This window comes from Dermacentor albipictus, chromosome 2 (assembly GCF_038994185.2).
Source record: "Dermacentor albipictus isolate Rhodes 1998 colony chromosome 2, USDA_Dalb.pri_finalv2, whole genome shotgun sequence".
Taxonomy (NCBI): Eukaryota; Metazoa; Arthropoda; class Arachnida; order Ixodida; family Ixodidae; genus Dermacentor; species Dermacentor albipictus.
This window is the reverse complement of record NC_091822.1, coordinates 209,896,663-209,916,017: the sequence shown is the minus strand read 5'-3', so window position 1 is coordinate 209,916,017 and position 19,355 is coordinate 209,896,663. Positions and strand designations below refer to the sequence as shown.

At 49.8% G+C, this 19,355-nt stretch overlaps 1 protein-coding gene across 13 annotated transcripts in view; it reads right to left on the bottom strand.

Annotated features, from left to right (window-relative positions):
* LOC135896760 (SRRM2 protein homolog rsr-2-like) overlaps positions 1-19,355 on the bottom strand; it is a 249,410-nt gene that overhangs the window by 39,744 nt on the left and 190,311 nt on the right. For all 13 annotated transcript variants that reach the window (XM_065425259.2, XM_065425263.2, XM_065425261.2 and 10 more), the window contains 2 exons: positions 16,806-16,925; positions 16,612-16,749 (listed from right to left, as the gene is read on the bottom strand). In XM_065425259.2, the coding sequence (XP_065281331.1) occupies positions 16,612-16,749; positions 16,806-16,925 (258 nt within the window). The remainder of the gene's footprint in view (positions 1-16,611; positions 16,750-16,805; positions 16,926-19,355) is intronic.

Sequence of the window (19,355 nt, the reverse complement as noted above, 5' to 3'; positions counted from 1 at the left end):
CACATCCACCTGCACCAAGAAAATGCTACTCAAGATGGGAGCCACCTTGGATCCAATACAAATACCAGCCTTTTGTATAAAAAGCAAGTCATTCCATCCAATCATTGTTGACCTCAGGCAACATGACAAAAGTTCAAGGAAACTTTCAACAATAACACCACATTTTTGGACAGACCGCATTTCACCATTCTGCCCCATAATGCATGCCTTGACACTGCACATTAATTGGTTGTGAGGCAAAAAATAAAAAAGAACCTCTATGTCCACACTAAAAGCGACACACCTTCCTGGATTATTTGACGAGAGGTATTCTACAACGCTCTCAGAATTTGGGCTGACCAGGGGATCGACCAGTTTTAGCGAGGCAAGGTGGTCTTGTAAAAATGTGGAAACTTCGCTTTGCCAAGTGTTCTTATCAGTTACGATGACCCGGAACGGTATTGCCAGTGTGTGGGTCTTCACAGAGAAGACTACATTTAACTGTCCTTTTGCTTTCTTAAGATGCTTGTAAAGGCCTTCTAGGCTAAAAGCATCAAGAAGCGCCAACTGGCTTTTTCTTCACTTTGGCTACATTATCTTTCACTTCTTTAAAGTTCTTACGAATAGCCAAACTTGCCTTTTCCTGTTAAACCCCTTTAGGTACGACGACGAAAGAACCTACTTTGTCCGAAACAGCAACCCTTAACCGACTGTTAACTAGACAGTCCACAGTTTTATCCAACAGGTGGGCTTTACCACCTTTAGTTTTAGTCCTGGAGCACACATCAATGCACTCCATGTCCTTTCACTCCGTCATCGTCTTGTTCGCGCTGTTACTATTATGAATATATACCAACTTGCCCAACTTTCCACTTTAATACAGTTTATTGGCACGGTGTACACTGAGCCTGTGCTGGGAGTGCTATCAAACAGAAGGGTGGTATCATTAGCATAAATTATATGCTTAGCATGCTCCTTAACATGGGTTATTTCAAAGACACTTTTACTATTTGAAATATTCGAACACCCAAAATTGCTCTTGTCGGTTTTTTAAGTCAGCTCCGCCGCAGTACAGCTGTATTATGCGGCGAAGCGTACAGAATGTATTGCGGCAAAGCATATTCGTGCAAGAAGGGACACTGTCGCATGGGGCAAGTGCTAGTGGCTACGGTTATCCGACACCAACATCTCAGGTACCCCATATTGTGCTGCTACTTCATGCATTTGGACAACACCAGCTGCCAGGTGGAAATCTCTCTGTCTGCTACTAACTTGACTAAGTACCTAAAAACACGGTTTCCAAAGTACAAATTTGACTAAGTAACAACCTTGGCAATGTTTTTAGACCCTCACCCTGAAGTAGTTGAGTGCCATGGTATGCTTCAATGGAAAACTGGATTAAAAACCTGGCTTTATAAGAAGCAAGAAAAAAATTGGACACCAAGGAACCCAGATATGTCTTCAGAAACGAAAGCTTCTGAAGAGGCTACTTCCATGTCAGCGCTGTGGATGATTAGTTCATCAACGAGCAACAATGTTCACTGCAACAAGCACAGCTTGAAATACATGTGCCCGATGAAATAAAATAAGATCCGTGTGAGTGGTGGTGCAAGCCAACGGTTGGCTCAGCTAGCGAAGATATGCCAGGCATTAACGTGTCTTATGAGGAGCTCTTTATGGAAGGAATGTGGACATGCAGGAAGGTGTCTCTGCTCCGCGGACATGCCGAGGAGCTATCCTTCCTTTATGACAACATCAAGCAACTGCAACTGAAATTATGATACTGTCAAGTGAAAGTGTTGTACCAGAGAATTTTGTTGAACACCAAACATAATTTTCCTGTGTGTTATTTGCTGTGCAATACACTGCTTTTTAATTTCACACCTCTGGTTGGTGAAAAAGAATGCATTTTTGCAAGACCAACAGTATTCATAGCAGAAAAATATTTGATTCAATTCACTCTTTGTTTTCAGTATTCAAATTCACTTCAAAGTTGACAATTTCATATTTGCATACCCTAGTTATTTCTAGTCATTTCATTTATATAGAGGGTAAAAAGAAAGGAGCCAAGTATGCTCCTCTGAGAAACTCCACATCTAATTGGCTTTGTTTATCACAGAGCTAAGTCTTGTAATCATCACCAACTGGGAGTGGTGCTGTAGGTGTGATTTAATTAACAAATGAGTTGTGCCTCAAATATCGTAATAATCTAGTTTACTTAGTAATGCATTAGGTTAATTACCTAAAACCCCTTTCAAAAATCAAGAGAAAGGCCAAGCAACACATTTTTGCATCCCTGGTGTCACGGATGCAGCCCTGGGATGCTATGCTTGCCACTACAGTCATACTTAACCATCCAATGTTCGTTATGTTCGTTCATGGAGATGTTGTGCGAGAATCGAGGTGCCTTCCCGGGCCTCGTCCTCCAGCTTGCGCATTGCGCTTAACTAGATCTCCCGAGAATCGCCACCCCAGTGGCAACATGACGGATATGACTAGCATGACAGAGCTAATTTTCCCTGCAAACCGTGTTTTTTTCTCTCCCACGCCCCCCCATCACTCTAGCTCTGTGCCGCCGAGCGCTTCATCGATGCAGCAGGTGCTCTCAGGCACACAATGAGTTGGTTAAGTGGGACTTCTGCTCCCGCAACTTCTTGTTTCCGCACTTGGTGGACTGCTACCCAGTTAGCCCTAGCACAGCAACTGCCCATACTTAATCAGTCTTGCAGTGAGCCTTTGCCCGTGAGTGCCGCACCGTGCCCTATCTCGGGTTATTAAACTCGTGTTTGTTGGCAATCTGTCTCCAGAGTCTTCTCCGAGCTGTGTCAGAGAGTCGAGGAACCTTGACGTATCAAAATTAGCCCGAAATTCGAATTTTCAATTTTTATTTTTCACATTCCCGACGCGTTTCCGTGCCTATCTCCAAAATTTGGTTACAAAACAACGCATAGTTCTTCAGTTATCGTGATCTAAATATGCGAATCCGCAAGCATTGCCCGTTATATTGGGGACAAATCGCACCCGATTTTCGATGTGCATAACTCGACAACTACACGCTCTGCCAGCGCCATTTGGGTATAATTCGAAAGCTCACGTTTCTGGCTTTATTCGATGGCAGGCAACATTGTGGGCACTGCGGTCACGAAAGAAACAACAGAAAAAGCAATTCACCGCACACTATTATTAGCTAGTTTCAGCATGTGACCAAGATGGCGAGTTATGATTGGCTACAAGGACCATGATTGCTCAAACGACGAAAACAGCCACCATTTTGTCTTAGTCTCACGACTGCGACACTGGATATGCCGGAGGTCCGACAAAGTTTTGTTTCGTGAATTGTTACGGGCGGATACGTACGAGACGCAATAAACTTACGAAAGTGATTTTGTCGTCGCAGTCGGCACATGATGCCCAGCAGCTCGCCACTGCAGTCATACCACTGCCGAACGTCGATGTCTGACTGCTTTGCAGGATCACGCATATCCGTATGCCGGCTACACTCGCATAAGAATTGAACACGGCTGTTGTAACAGAACAGTAAGTGGATAAGATAAGATAAGAGCACATGAGAAAGCTGCACTCGACAAGATTGCATCTATGACAGCCACGGAGCAAAAGATTCGGCGTTTTGTTGAAGATCCGACTGCCAATAGTGCAACACCCTCGGTCGCAAAGCCCGCTACTCCGTACATTGTCGTCAGACTTGCAGCAGTGAATAATCTTCTTGGTGTTTCCTCATGTAATACTCACGGTGGTTCTGCGTAGCTGGTGCGGAGCGGTCAGAATTACGGTCTCGCTACTAAACTGACTGTGGTTTGCGAGATCTGCGGTGAAGTTGCATCAGGATGGAGCTTGCGAGAACTTGAGGGCCCGAAAATGTGTAATCCTTTTGAAGTGGACATACTCGCAGTGCATGCTATATTGTCGACCGGCAACGGCCAAATGGCTATGAATTATAACTAGTGCCTTCTGATGACCTTTGGTGCCATTTTTCCCCCACTTTCTTTTATCATCATCATCATCAGCCTGGCTACGCCCACTGCAGGGCAAAAGCCTCTCCCATACTTCTCCAACTACCCCGGTCATGTGCTAATTGTGGCCATGTTATCCCTGCAAACTTCTTAATCTTATCCGCCCACCTAACTTTCTGCCACCCCTTGCTCTTTCAATACATCAGTTGTGAAATGTTTTATTTTCTCAAAACCACAATTTTGATGATGCCATATTGGAGGTGCATTATCCCTGCTTCTATTTGTGCTATCACTGTAATTCTTTATTTTCCAGAAAGGCAAAGCTGTGTAGAGTGCAAATAAGCAAGATAACGTTGTATTTATTAGAAAAATTTTTTTCATGTTTCTTTCTTTGGAATTTGGCGGAATTTTGATGGATCTTTCTCACTGAAGTTTGCCATGTTCTCATTTGATATAATATTGGCTTAGAACACCATACTTGCTTATTTGCACTCTTTGTTAGTTCCACATTACTTTTGTATGTCGATATTTAGTACGCCATGTACAGTTTGGCAGTAGCTCCCCTCCAAGCTAAATTTCTTCAATTTATGGAAAGTTAGTTACTCTGCAAGAAAACTGGATGTATATTTAAAACTAGCACATAGAAATACATAAACTCTGCAAGTTTCATCAAAATTGACAAAGAATTAGAAATCCCCCCCTTAAGCCTTCACAGGAAATTCCAACCTGACTCGTCCTCTCACGTGTGCACAACCCCAGCGGCTCCAATAGCGGCTGCATCTGTCTTGGAGGCGCTTAGGAACGTGTTGAACACACTTCATCGCCTTTTAAGACGCTCGAATGAAATGCCTCCTTTTGAAATGCTTGCCCTAAAGTTATCCTAAAATTACTTCTGCTAAGGAATACGATAGGAAACCAAAACCAAAACTGCATTCCCAACAACCCACCATTGTTGCCAGCCTAGCCAACGTCATTGCCATCCCAAAGTGGCAACCACAGATGGCGGTGATATAACGAGTTCTTGTATAGCACAATGACAGCGATATGCGACTTTCATTCTAATTAGGAAAGCACTTTCAAAGGAAAAGTAATTTTACATGCCAAATCAACAAGTTACAATATACACCATGCGTTCTTGACGTTCCCGAGAATTGTATGCATCATGGGACGAACTAGCTAAGCAGTGAGCTCTAACGTGGGCCACAATCCCATTTGAGATTGTTGTAGAGTCGTTTGATAAATGCAGAATATCAAATGCGTTACGGATGCTACAGAGGACAACATATGATTCTTCACAGAAAGCGATAAAGCGCTGTCTGAGTATGATGACGATGGACCAAGTAAATAAATGTCCATTCTGTGAAGGTAGAGCTTGCTGGTTTCATCTTCTTATTACCAGAACGGGAAGCACGCTGTCACAAAGTGCGTGCCCGTGCCCCTCTTGAGATGGCCACCATTGCTGCCGCAGCCGCAACACCGCTTGCACGGCGATGGGAAAGAGGGCTCCCCATTGTTCCCGAGCCTGCCAAACCGGCTGGTCACGTGGGTCGCCTGAGCATGACAAGGGACGAGGTGGCTCGGCGAGCGGGCAGAGTGGTTTGGGAGACGGAGAAGCATGGTCGGGCACCGGGAGACAGCTGAAGATGTGGTCGGCAGGCTGAAATCTCCAGGCGAAAGTCTTCGCCGGTCGATCGACAGAGGGTGCAAGTCTGTCAAGATCTTTGGCAGCGAGGTACCAGCAGCCCGACGGTCTTCAGATCGGGATCTCAGCAAGCACACCACAGATAAGACTCGTGTTCCAGCCCACTCTCAGAACTTTCCGCCGGACTGTATTTTTTTAATCGCGTTTAATCTTTTATTTAATTATTCACTGGGTGTTGATTCTTGTATGTTCTGTTAGTGTAGTGTTGCCGCGTTTATTGTCGCGTGTATTTTTCATTTGTGTCGCATATTTTTTTTTTTTTCCCGCGAGTGTTGGGAGTTCCCACGTGGTGGGCTTCGTGTCGCGCGAGTGGTGTCAGGGCGTGTGTTGTGAGACCCGCACGCCATCCGCGAGCTAGGACCCACTGCTTGTAGTTTGTATGTTCTTTTTTTTTTCCATTATATTGCTACGGCACAATATGTGCGATCACGAAAGGCCAGCAGTGTGAAGACGACGACGACGATTAGAAGCTAGCGCGGGCTGTTGCCTCTTGGCCAAGCGCAGCGTATTTTCCTTGTAAATATATTTGTACATAGCTTTTCGTCTGCGTCTTCCTACGTAACATATCTGGTGGAGGTGGACGCTCCCTGTACCTCGTCAAGGAGCTTCGCAGTGGACGGTACGTCGAGTCTTCCTTCATGGCTCCCGGCGACGACAACCCGACTCCGCCGGCTCCGACACCTGCTGCCACGTCGACGACCTACATCACTCTCCCCGCTCCCCGTGATCCTGGCGTATTCTCGGGCCAAGATGGGGAAGACGTCGATGACTGGATCCGCCTGTATGAACACGTCAGCCGCAATAACCGGTGGGACCCTACTATTATGCTCGCCAACGTAGTCTTTTACCTCGGTGGCACACCTCGAGTTTGGTATCGCACGCACGAAGATGAGCTCACCAGTTGGGATTCACTTAAGACACAGCTTCGAGACTTGTTCGGCAACCCCTACGGTCAATAACTTGCCGCGCAGAAGGCGCTTTCCGGCCATGTGCAGACGTCAACAGAGCCCTATGTCACGTACATTCAGGATGTCTTGGCTCTGTGCCGCAAAGTTGACACCCACATGACTGAGTCAGACAAGGTTTCCCACATCCTCAAAGGCATTGCCGATGACGCCTTCAACTTGCTCGTTTGCAACAACGTAGCCACGGTGGATGCTGTTATAAAAGAGTGCCGCCGCCTGGAACTCGCCAAAAGCCGACGTATTGACCAGCAGTTTGCCCGTCTGCCCAACACCCCAGCGACATCTTCCTGTACCGACGCTCCTCGTCCCAACAACACTGCCGAAGTTACCAGGATCGTCCGGCGTGAGATCGAGGCCGCCTATCCGGCTGCCTTCGACTCCAGTCCCACCAACACATCTGCAGTCACGGTCTCACTGATCCAGGCAGTTGTCCGCCAGGAGTTTGAAAACATGGGTCTTCACACCATCTGCTCGGCCCATCGCCCTGATACCCGCCCGGCTTCTTCGATTTCGCCCCGTCCCGCATCTTCTTACCCACCACGTTTCGGCAACCCATCTGAATGGCGCACTGCTGACGACAAGCCTATTTGTTTCCATTGCCATCGAATCGGGCACATTTCTCGGCACTGTCGTAGTCGCTGGAGTTCCCCGATCCGGTCTACTTATACTGCCTACTCTCGCCCCTCAGGTGGCCCTTCTCGTCCCTATGCCGCACGCTCCGATAATGCCGCCACTGATTCTCCTGCAACGAACCGCCCCTATTCTCGTTCGCCTTCGCCCCAATGATGGCAATCTCGCTCTCCCCAGCCCCGTCGCTCCTATTCGCCGACTCCCTTCGGACGCCGCTCCCAGCCGGAAAACTCGACGATGCAGCGCCTCGAGGTGACGCTGCATTGCTCCCTACGCCGCCAAATCCTCTACTGACTTTGCCCACTCATCTGAACCTTCTTGACGTGCAAGTCGACGGTGTTTCTGTGTCTGCTCTCATAGACACTGGGGCACATTTGTCCGTAATGAGCGCTGACCTTCGTAACCGGCTCAAGAAAATTATCACGCCCGCCACGACGCCTGTTGTCCGTGTCGCCGATGGCGGAACAGCCCCCGTAATTGGTATGTGTACCGCCCGCGTATCCTTCGCCGATCGCTCAACAATCGTGCTATTCACAGTCATCGCCCACTGTCCCCACGACATCATCCTCGGCTTAGACTTCCTCTCCGCACATTCTGCTCTCATCGATTGTTCCGCCAGTACTCTCCGCCTTGACCTGCCTGTTCTGGATCCTGCTGAACCACACCCCAGTCGCCTCAGTTCCGCCGACTTCGTTCGCTTGCCACCTTTGGCACTGACCTACGTTGACCTAGTGTCATCCCCACCAGTCCCCGACGGTCACTACATCGCGGCTCCTATGCAAGACGTCCTCCTTACACACGGGATCACAGTACCCCATACAGTTTTATCTATTACGGCGAATTGCGTCTGCCTGCCAGTGGTCAACTTTGGGCTTGACGACACAAGTGCTGCCACGTGGGATGTCTTTGGCCCAGCTTTGTTCATTCGAGGATCACTCAGTAGCATCCATTGCAGTAGACGACACTTCATCCGATACTCCTCTACCATCGCAGTTGACAAATTGTACCATCGCTGACTTACGGAAAATGATTGCCCCCGACTTGCCATCCGAGCACGCTCGTGAACTCTACCGCGTTCTGTTTTCCTACCACGATATTTTTGACTTTAACGATCGTCCTTTAGTCCAAACTACAGCTGTCAAACATCGCATTAATACCGGCGATGCCCCTCCTATTCATCGCCGCCCGTATCCATTATTATCCCCGCCCGCCCATTATTGAACCGTCATGTAGTCCTTGGGCGTCACCGGTTGTGCTGGTAAAAAAGAAGGATGGCTCATGGCGCTTTTGCGTGGATTATCGGCACCTTAACAGGGTTACCAAAAAGGACGTGTATCCCCTACCTCGGATTGATGACGCCCTTGACTGCCTCCACGGTGCTCGCTATTTCTCCTCTATTGACCTTCGCTCCGGCTATTGGCAGATTGCCGTGGACGATCTCGACCGCGAGAAGACTGCCTTTGTAACACCCGACGGTCTTTATCAATTCAAGGTGATGCCGTTCGGCGTATGTAACGCTCCTGCCACTTTTGAACGCATGATGGACTCCCTTCTTCACAGTTTCAAATGGTCCACGTGCTTGTGCTACTTGGACGACGTTATCGTATTCTCCCCAACGTTCGCTACGCACCTCGAGCGCCTCTCAGCAGTCCTGGACGTTTTTCGGCGAGCCGGTCTACAACTCAACGCATCGAAGTGCCAATTCGGCCGTCGCCAGATTACCGTCCTTGGACATCTCGTTGACGCGAACGGAGTGCAACCGGACCCAGGCAAGATCCATGCTGTTACGCACTTCACTGTTCCGAAGTGTGTCAAGGATGTGCGCAGCTTCATCGGCCTTTGTTCGTACTTCCGCCGTTTCGTGAGGAATTTCGCCGCCATAGCACGACCACTAACCGACCTTTTGAAAAAAGACGCTCCTTTCCAGTGGGGCGATAACGTGGCCTCTGCATTCTTTCATCTAATCGACATTCTCACAACGCCTCCAGTTCTGGCCCATTTCGATCCTTCTGCGCCTACCGAAGTCCGTACTGATGCCAGCGGTCACGGAATTGGCGCAGTACTGGCACAACGCCAGCGTGGCCACGACCGTGTTATCGCTTACGCCAGCAGGCTCCTCTCACCCGCGGAGCGCAACTATTCCATCACTGAGCGTGAGTGTCTGGCCCTAGTTTGGGCGGTTGCGAAATTCCGCCCATACTTATATGGCCGATCCTTTTCCGTTGTCACAGACCATCACGTGCTTTGTTGGTTATGCTCATTGAAAGACCCTTCAGGAAGACTTGGTCGCTGGGCCTTACGCCTCCAAGCATATTCGTTCTCTGTCACCTACAAATCTGGCCGACTACACAAGGACGCTGACTGCCTGTCTCGCTACCCGGTAGACGAGCCTGACGACGCCAACGGTAGTACCGCCGACGGCATTTTCTCTGTGTCTGCCTTCGCTAACATCGCCGATGTGCAGTACCGAGACCTATCGCTGCGAGTACTCATCGAGCATCTGCGCTCTACACCTACCGACGCATCCGTTCGCCGATATGTCCTCCAGGGCGGCATTCTGTACCGAAGGAGCTTCCTCCCTGATGGCCCTGATCTTCTTCTCGTCGTGCCAAAACATCTACGACAGACTGTGCTCTTTGAGATGCATGACGTACCCACTGCAGGACATCTTGGGGTAACCTGCACGTACGACCGCGTCCGCCGCCGCTCCTATTGGCCTGGTCTCGCTCGCTCCGTTCGACGCTATGTTGCTGCCTGTGATCCCTGCCAGCGTCGGAAGACACCTCAGGTGCTACCTGCCGGTCATCTCCAGCCGATCACCGTCCCTGTGGAACCGTTCTTTCGTGTTGGATTAGACCTGCTCGGTCCCTTTCCCACGTCATCCTCAGGGAACAAATGGGTAGCCGTCGCGACTGATTACGCCACCCGATACGCTATCACTCGGGCTCTCCCTACCAGCTGCGCCACTGACGTCGCGGACTTTCTCTTGCGTGACATTATCTTGCTTCATGGCGCCCCGCGACAGCTGCTTACTGACCGTGGTCGAAACTTCCTCTCGAAAGTTATCGCTGACATTGTGCATTCCTGCTCCATTCAACACAAACTGACTACTTCATGTACCATCCTCAAACCAATGGCCTGACAGAGCGGTTAAACCGTACTCTTACCGATATGCTGGCCAAGTACGTTTCCAAGGACCACCACGACTGGGACATTGCCCTTCCTTACGTAACATTTGCGTACAATTCTTCCCGGCACGACACTGCCGGATTTTCTCCCTTTTATCTACTGTACGGTCGCGAACCTACCTTGCCCCTAGACACGGCACTTCCTCCTGCTGCGGTCTCAACAAGCGAGTATGCGCGCGACGCCATCGCCCTCGCCGACCATGCACGCCAGCTTGCCCGTGCTCGACTTACAGCCTCACAGACCACTCAGCAGTGTCAGTACAACGCCCGCCATCGTGACGTACAGTTTTCACCTGGTGCGCTCGTGCTCCTGTGGTCGCCCTCTCGTCACGTCGGACTTTCAGAGAAGCTTCTTTCGCGATACACAGGGCCCTACCGCATGCTGCACCAGGTGACGCCTGTGACTTACAAAATTGCTCCTGTGGGCTCAACCTCGTCCTCTCCTGCGGCATCTAGTGATGTCGTACACGTCAGTAGGCTCAAGGCCTACTACACTGCTTCCGAGTCCGATCTTTAGTCGCTCCGGGACGGCGCTTTTGCAGCCGGGGGTAGTGCTACGGCACAATATGTGCGATCACGAAAGGCCAGCAGTGTGAAGACGACGACGACGATTAGAAGCTAGCGCGGGCTGTTGCCTCTTGGCCAAGCGCAGCGTATTTTCCTTGTAAATATATTTGTACATAGCTTTTCGTCTGCGTCTTCCTACGTAACAATATCTCGGACATGATTTTACTTTATTAAACTGAGTCTGTGTTTGTACGTCACCTCCCGTCTCATGCCTCTGGTTCACGGTCGATCAGGCGTGGACCTTATCGCCGGTCAGCAGTCGAACCATCAGTAAACGCACGCGGGGTGGGTTTGTTGTCGCCCCATCCCCTCCGACTCGGAAAGTGCAAATAGCTTACCACCAACCCTTGACAACTGGTGTCCACACGACAGGACTTGTTGACCGCGATCTTCCGTGACCACGAGGCATAGCGGGCTGAACAGACGCGTAGCGCCGAGAGCGGGAGAAGGCCAAGATATGGCTGATGGACTGCTCGATGAATTGGAGCGCATTGTGGCAGTCGGGAGGCAGATGGGCCTTGAGGGGCTAGCGCTCCGGGAATTTTTGCGTGACATGCGGTCCAAAGAAGAGGCAGATCGTCGCGAACGCAAGAAAGTGTGAAAGCTGCGACAATGCGAAGCCGACGAGTGCGATGGGGCACGGTCTTCCCGGCTTGTCCTCAAGTTGGAAATTGCGCTGTTGCGCCCGAGGGAGGGCCGTGTCGAGAGCATTCGTAACTCAGAGTGCCTGCTGAGCTCGACTGCCGCCGGTGACAAACCTGATTCCTCTGGAGTGAGCCTAGCTAAGGTTTGTGCCCATCCTGAATCCTCCCTCGTGCCTCAGCCCTTGGGTGCCGGGGCCTTCGAAGTGAACGAGAGGCCGTTGCTTTGAGAGTTAGGCGGTGTGGTGGGTGACGATGGTCAGAGGCTGGCCACGAAGAACGTCAGCCGCCGCGCAGGCAGAGGGTGCTGATATCACAAGCTGATACAGGCGGCAAAGTGTGTGGCGTGGCGGAGATTGGCGAGTTACCACGCACCGCGGCGGCACGAGGTACGGACCCCTGGCAGACTCCGGGGAGTGAGGAATAGGCCACGGAAAACGACGCAGAGGTCACGGAGGCGTCGACAGAGCTTGGCGGTTGTGGAGCACTCCTCGTTGCCGCGAAAGAGGGTGCGAGTGAGATATTTCGTTTACAGTCGCTGACCGATTTTCCGGACTCCGAAAATTCGGACATGCCCGATTATTCGGTAAGCTTTGCGGCACCGCCATTCTCCCCATAGACCATAATGTATAACAACTGCCGAAAGTTCGGACACCTTGCAACCTCTCGTTTGATTTTTCAGACACTCCTTGAGCCAACTCAATCGAGGGCACCATGCACCGACTCTGACCGGCGCATAGTTCGACCTGCTGAACGCCATTTTTGTTTTGAACGGAGCCTCCTTGCTGCCCCACGAAGTGGCGCTACTGGAAATCCCCGCTCATCATCATCGTTTCTGTCTGGTTCGATAGAGTGGCCGTACAGCAGTTCCGGTTTCAGCTTAGTAAGCCATGTCAAGACAATCTAGCAGCTGATTTGCTTGTTTCGCGCACGACGCTGCGAGTAGGCCACGTTTTTCGTTTGTGCGACTGGTGTCGGCACGGTGGTGTTTGCTTTGTGTGCTGTGTCGAGGTTTTGGTGAACCAACGCGGCGTACGGAAACATCGCATCAAGTTTCTAATGGCGCCGACAGTGCCCGCACAGACTGCGCTGGGGAACGCTGGCAAGTGGGTGCCGGGAGGCCTAGGATTTGTCACCTTCCGATGTGCTCCCTACTGACACGGAAAATGTTCTACCGAGACCTGTGCAGTGGTTGCATTGCGCTCCGGACACCTTCTCATTTGACAGTTTCACAGGTGCTGACACTGCTGTGCTGACATTGCTGTACTGACATGCGCAGAACTCGACGACGGCGAGATCATTCGTCAGGTTTCTGCTGCACCGCCGGACGATGACTCCGAGTCGGAAGATGACGCACCATGTGCTACGCTGCCGTCGCATGCGGAGCGTGCACAAACAGTGACTGTGCTTTCAGCCGCCTGTAGTGACCGTACGACCCTCTCCGAGATTCAGGCTTATCTGATCGCGTGTAAAAGGAACAGCGTGCAACGGCGCACTCACGATTTCTTCAAGCCTACTGCCGAGCCCGAATAAGTGCGTGGAAATAAAGGATTTCATTTTTTTTTCTTAATCTGCTTTTTCGGACACCTGTTTATTCGGACATTTCCGCAGTCCCCGTGAGGTCCGAATAAACGGTCGGCGACTGTATCTGCGGCAGGTGCCACTGAGCCGGGTCTTTCGTAGCACCCACTTGGTCAGGCGTTGCGCATGGGTGAGGACCGGGCAGCGGTCAGCGTACGCCGATCGCCGAGCCAAAAGCAGGCAATCGAGGCGCGAAACTGCATATAGCTGCGAAACGAGTAACGAGTCTCGCCACCTTTGCGTCTGTAAAGCTCGAGTAGAGGCTGTGGGGATGCGCGACCCTCGCGCCTCCCCTGATGTTTTTCCCGCATAGTGCATCTCCTGTAATCCCGCTCCGCCACGTGGCCTGCGTGACGTCAGCGCGGTCGATGTGGTTGAAGCGCAGTCCGAGAGATGGCGCGAGTGTTGCGCTGCTAACGCCGCGAGGTTACTTGGGCGCCGAAAGGAAGGCGCTTGCTCTCTTGGGTTCGAGCTGCGAGCAGCACGGACGTGCCGCGCAGGCAGCGGCTCTCTTCCCCGGCGGGTCACCGAACAGCGCGGACATTCCGCGCGCGTGGCGACCGATGCATCTGCGAGACCGCCTCGCGTGGCTGCCTTCGAACGCGCCACGATTCGCGTGACCATACACGCGAACGACCAGGCGTTGAGATCCAGCATGGGGCGAACATATTTGCTCGCGAGGACGCGGTGAGTCGGACTTCTAGATTTGTCGCGCGCCCATCGGCATGTTTTGTGGATAGCAACTCGGCTAGCAGGCATTGATGTATGAAAGGTGCAATAAATGCCCTTGTGATTGTTTGCACTACTGTGTTGTCGTTCCTTTGTCCCAAGAGTACGGTGTGAGAATCCCCCACATCAGACCCCACAAGGCAGGAATGCGACCCCAGCGAGTACGTTTGAAGAGCAAGGGGTATTGAGAAGGGCAGCCGGCAGGGTATTGATCATTTGGTTTTGTTGATAGTGCCACATAACTTCTTTTTGTTTGATTGCATAATTAAAGTTTCTTGTCTGTCTGTCTGTCTGTTTGATTGCATTTGTTAATTGTTAATTTTTTCTGCCCTTCAATACACCGACCTCTGTTATTTTTTGCTTGGGTTGTCTTTGTGTGTGTGATACGTGTTGCCTGTAGAGTGCACGTACATGCTCTGCAGTGGAATGCGCCAGTCACAGGGCCCAAGGGGACAATACTGTATTGCATTCATTTTGAAGCTGTGGATTCTCGGGACCATTATTTTATTGCTAGTTTTCTGTTCTTTTGCGTTGAGTTTGGTTGTGGACTGCACTGACAGGCCGAGAGCGAGGCGGCAATGTGCGCGGACAAGGGCCTTGTGCGGAGGACTTCCCGAACCGTTACCCACACGACGATGTGACTGTGCGCATGACCTTCGAGTGCGTAGGGAGTGCAGTCTCCTTAAGGTGCGCGTGCACCTTAAGGAGTTTGAATGTTATTAGAATAACATTCTTGTAGTCGGGGTGGTGTCACAAAGTGCGAGCCCGCGCCCCTCTCGAGATGGCCGCCATTGCCGCCGCAGCCGCAACACCGCTTGCACAGCGATGGGAAAGAGGGCTCCCCATTGTTCCCGAGCACGCCGAACCGGCTGGTCACGTGGGTCGCCTGAGCGTGACGAGGGACGAGGCGGCTCGGCGAGCGGCCAGAGTGGTTTGGGAGACGGAGCAGCGTGGTCGGGCACCGGGAGCTGAAGATGTGGTCAGCAGGCTGAAATCTCCAGGCTGAAGTCTTCGCCGGTCGATCGACAGGCTGTGCAAGTCCGTCAAGATCTTCGGCAGCGAGGTATCAGCAGCCCGACGCTCTTCAGATCGGGATCTCGGCAAGCACGCCACAGATAAGACTTGTGTTCCAGCCCACTCTCAGAACTTTCCGCCGGACTGTATTTTTTTAATCGCGTTTAATCTTTTATTTAATTATTCATCGGGTGTTGATTCTTGTATGTTCTGTTAGTGTAGTGTTGCCACGTTTATTGTCGCGTGTATTTTTCATTTGTGTCGCATATATATATATATATTTTTTTCGCGAGTGCTAGGAGTTCCCACGTGGTGGGCTTTGTGTCACGCGAGTGGTGTCAGGGCGTGTGTTGTGAGACCCGCACGCCTTCCGTGAGCTAGGACCCACTGCTTGTAGTTTGTATGTTCTTTTTTTTTCATTATATCTCGGACATGATTTAACTTTATTAAATTGAGTCTGTGTTTCTATGTCGCCCTCCATCTCATGCCTCTGGTTCACGGTCGATCAGGCGTGGACCTTATCGCCGGTCAGCAGTCGAACCATCAGTAAACGCACGCGAGGTGCGTTTGTTGTCGCCCCATCCCCTCCGGTTCGAAGAGTGCGAATAGCTTACCACCAATCCTTGACACACGCTGCATTTCTCTTACTAAAATGTGAGGCGCATGCTTCATTTCTACTTTGTTTGGCAACTCTAATGCAAGTTTTATACTACTTCTCTACCTTGAACCCATAAAAAGTGGGTGCACGTTTGATTTGGGGGAGAATCGGAGCAAATATTGCAACATGGATAGGTGGTGTGTTTTGGTGTTTTTTCTGCCTCTTCAGAAGCATAGACTGTGGGGCCAGTTGGTGCATCACCTTTGCAGGATTTGACTGCTTTTCTGATGCCTTCCAATTCTATGTCGGCGAGGAGGGCTACTGCCCTGGACTTCACCTTAGAAGGAGCGGTGTCCTCCAGCCTGAAGTGAGCGTCTGTCCTGTTCACTCTATTTCTTCGCGCCTGTATTTCTGCTCAATGACACTGCTTTATGCCTCTTGTTTAATTCTGCAGTATTTGTATTAGATATCGAGGTTCGAGTGTAGTGTCGCTTTGCTGGCACTAAACATTTCCTGTGGCATGAGTATCTGTAAACACTGAGTGAAAGAAGTGATTGTGGCCCCACAGGAGAAGCACACCTGCAGATGTGTGTGGCGTTGATACATGTCGAATGTGGGAGCAAATGGAAGTTAGGTAGTGCAGCGCCTTTACATGGCGATTTTCAACGGGACGTTACAACTGTTTCACGTAAACAATAATTTGACTTGACCGGGTTTGATATACCTGGGATCGACTGTATTACTGAGCATTTGATTGATGGCATTCATCGGGCTGCAATCCAGCAATCGTGGTTGCCGTACTGGTGCATTGCCCGTGTTTTTGGGGATGAGAAGGAATGGTAGGAATGTGTGGGACGCCATATTTGGGCCAATGGCCACCGTGGGAAAGTCAGCCTAGCCCTTTTCAATGACAGTCCACTTTGCTAGGTTGCTTTCATCAAAATTTCAATGCTCACGCATGCCATACGGAAGGGTTTCTTCCAAAAGCGGACGGTTAAGCAAAGCTCAATTCGCAACACGTTCCCGTGTGATCTGCGAGGGCTTACCTGGAGCGTGAACGGGAGGCCAGTTGAGGTGCTGGTCGAGAGGTGTGCCCGTTGGGCTGCTTGGGTGGAGATGGTGGAGCAGCCTCCTCCTGAGGGCGTTCCTTGGGAGGCTTACTTGACGCAGGGGGCCTTGGTGGGCTGCGCATAAAAACAACCTTGGCACGCTGCACTTGTTTTCAGGGTACCACGCTTGCCTGTCACGAGGTTGGTCACTGTTGTGCTCCTTGCTCGTCTTCTCCTTGTTAGGCTTACTCGGCTTGGCCTTGACTGCTTCCTTTGGGCGGCGATCACCACTTCGGGCAGATTTGTTGGGCCTGTGAGCAAACAATGTGTCGCTTGGCTGATGTGCCCATGTTCACGGGCAGCGCAAACAAGTGCTGTCATTACTCCTTTTGCCACTTCATGCAAGGCGATCGGGGAAGCACCATCTCTGGCGGCCAGTTACGCCACAGTTCAGAATCACTGTACCGTGTTCTCATTCATAAAGGTGCTTAAACGACACTGTTATTGCATTTCATTTGACAATGACAGTGCTCATTAATGACAGAGCTCACAAACTACTCGAGCTGTTTGCATATTTGCTTGCCCACTGGTGACCAAAGGAAAACAGTTAACATTGCCTGTGAGAGACTTATTTCTCCCGTAATTTGTTCATGTGCAGTGCCTATTCTCATTTGAAAACACACTGATTGCAGCTGGGTTATTCCATGCCAAACGTGCTATCCAAAAACTCTACCCTCTCCGATTTGTTTTTAAGAAATTGTGGGCATTTACTAGGTTAAAAGTGGTCTCCCCAAAATGTTAAGTGCAAAAAAAAAAAAATTCTGTCTGCCCGAGTGCCATTTTAATTTTACCCTTAAAATATAGTGAAAGAAAATAAAACAGAAGAATAAAGTGAAACATAATGTAAAACAAAAGTGAAAATCTCGTCTCAATAAATTATAACAAATGTGCTTTACTATGCACTCATTTGGCAGCCCCAACTTTAGTTCTGATACACAGTGGAACCTCACTGATGTGATCCTCTTATGTCCTGGCACCAACATTATGTCCTGGAGAACACAAGAGGTGGCGCAATGGAGTTGCACTTCTTATTGGTGCATATGCTTCCTGAAAACACAATCTTTCGGCACGAACATTCATTAGAACATTAAACTGCAATCGTACGATATGTTTTCCAGCCGCTAGATCTCATGTAAACAAGATGCGAGGTGGTGCGATCTAGAACAGTAGCCACTTGTCGCAGCAGCTTCCCTACAATACTTGCCCGGCCGTCTCAGTTGAAAACGCTGGTGCGCACCAAGTTTCTCATGTTGGTACCGGCAAATCTCCTCCCAGCTCGTCGTATGCCGCATTCACAGCTATTGCGGCCAACTCTAGTGCGATAAGCAACTTCAATTATCCCTTTCACAGCACGTGGGCCATAGTACCATTGGAAGCATACTGAATGCTTTTAACAGATGATAACTCAAACGCGCTACCAGTTCCCTGCTGCAGGTGGTGGAAAGGGAGCGTCATGTATCGCTCTGGCTGCATTGTAGACATCGCATTTTGGTGACGCCCATCAGCTCGGTTTCGTTCATATCTCGTGTCGCAGTGTTAAAACACTATGCAAAAAATTACATGCGACTAGAGTCGCTTACGCCTTACCAGCTCGATATCTATTTCATTTATATATATATTTCTAATTCACATATATATTTAAGAAAGTCTATTTGGTGGCACCATGTTAAATGAGGAATGTGTGCCCTTATTTTCAGAAAGAGAACTTCAACCTTGCTGCTTTGGTCCAAGAGACTGCCACAAAACTACACGGACAAAGTGGAACTGCTTTACAACTGCAGGAGTTGTGCGACGAAGAATGCTACTTTCTCGCAGTACGATCCAATGCACTGAAGACATCAAATCTATTTGCTGACACCACTATGAGGTGTTTGTAAAGAAGGATATATAGTATGCTGATGGCATCTAAAATGTGTTCACATCTATTTTCCGTACATGCCAAGAACTGCTGCGGATGCTCAGTGATTCAACTCTGCCAGTGTTGCCAGAGACATCGGCAAGCCCAGGGAACTTCTGAATGGTTGGTTTGGGAGATGAACATCCTGCCTGATGCTGAAAGAAGCCGGAGGAATCAATGAAGGTCTTGCGGCAATGAAGTTCAGTAGTGGGTTAGTGGCATATGCTGCCATTTGGAAGGATTCTTTATAACAAAAGAGGAGTCCCTAGAATACCTTTTTTTGAACTTTTAAAGGATCTGAAAGGTCACAATTTTATCAGTAAACAACAAGCAAAATACTTGTGGGAGCTAAAAGCTATTATCGCAAAAGACGAGGTCATTGTCCTTATGAATTTTCCAGAAAATTACCATATTATTCTTCAGGATGCTCCCCAGTCGCTCTCATTGTGTGAACAAACGGGCTACAGTGCATCTAATAGTCACTTATACAGTGAAATCTTTATATAAGGAACTTAAGGGGAATGCGGCAAATCATTCTTTATTCTGAAAGGTTGTTATAGTGAAAGTTCCAAAATTAATCATTTCGCCCATCAAACTATCGGTTTTCACTGTGTGAGCTATCCCCAACGTCGCTGTTGCTGTTTTATATAGATTCTGCCACCACGCAACACCGCAGAACCGTATACAGAGTGGCGCGTGCCAAAAAGATGCTGACGCCGAGAAAACACAAACAAACGAGCTTCACGCGCCTATAAAGCATACGCTTTCTTTTTGTTTGTTTTTC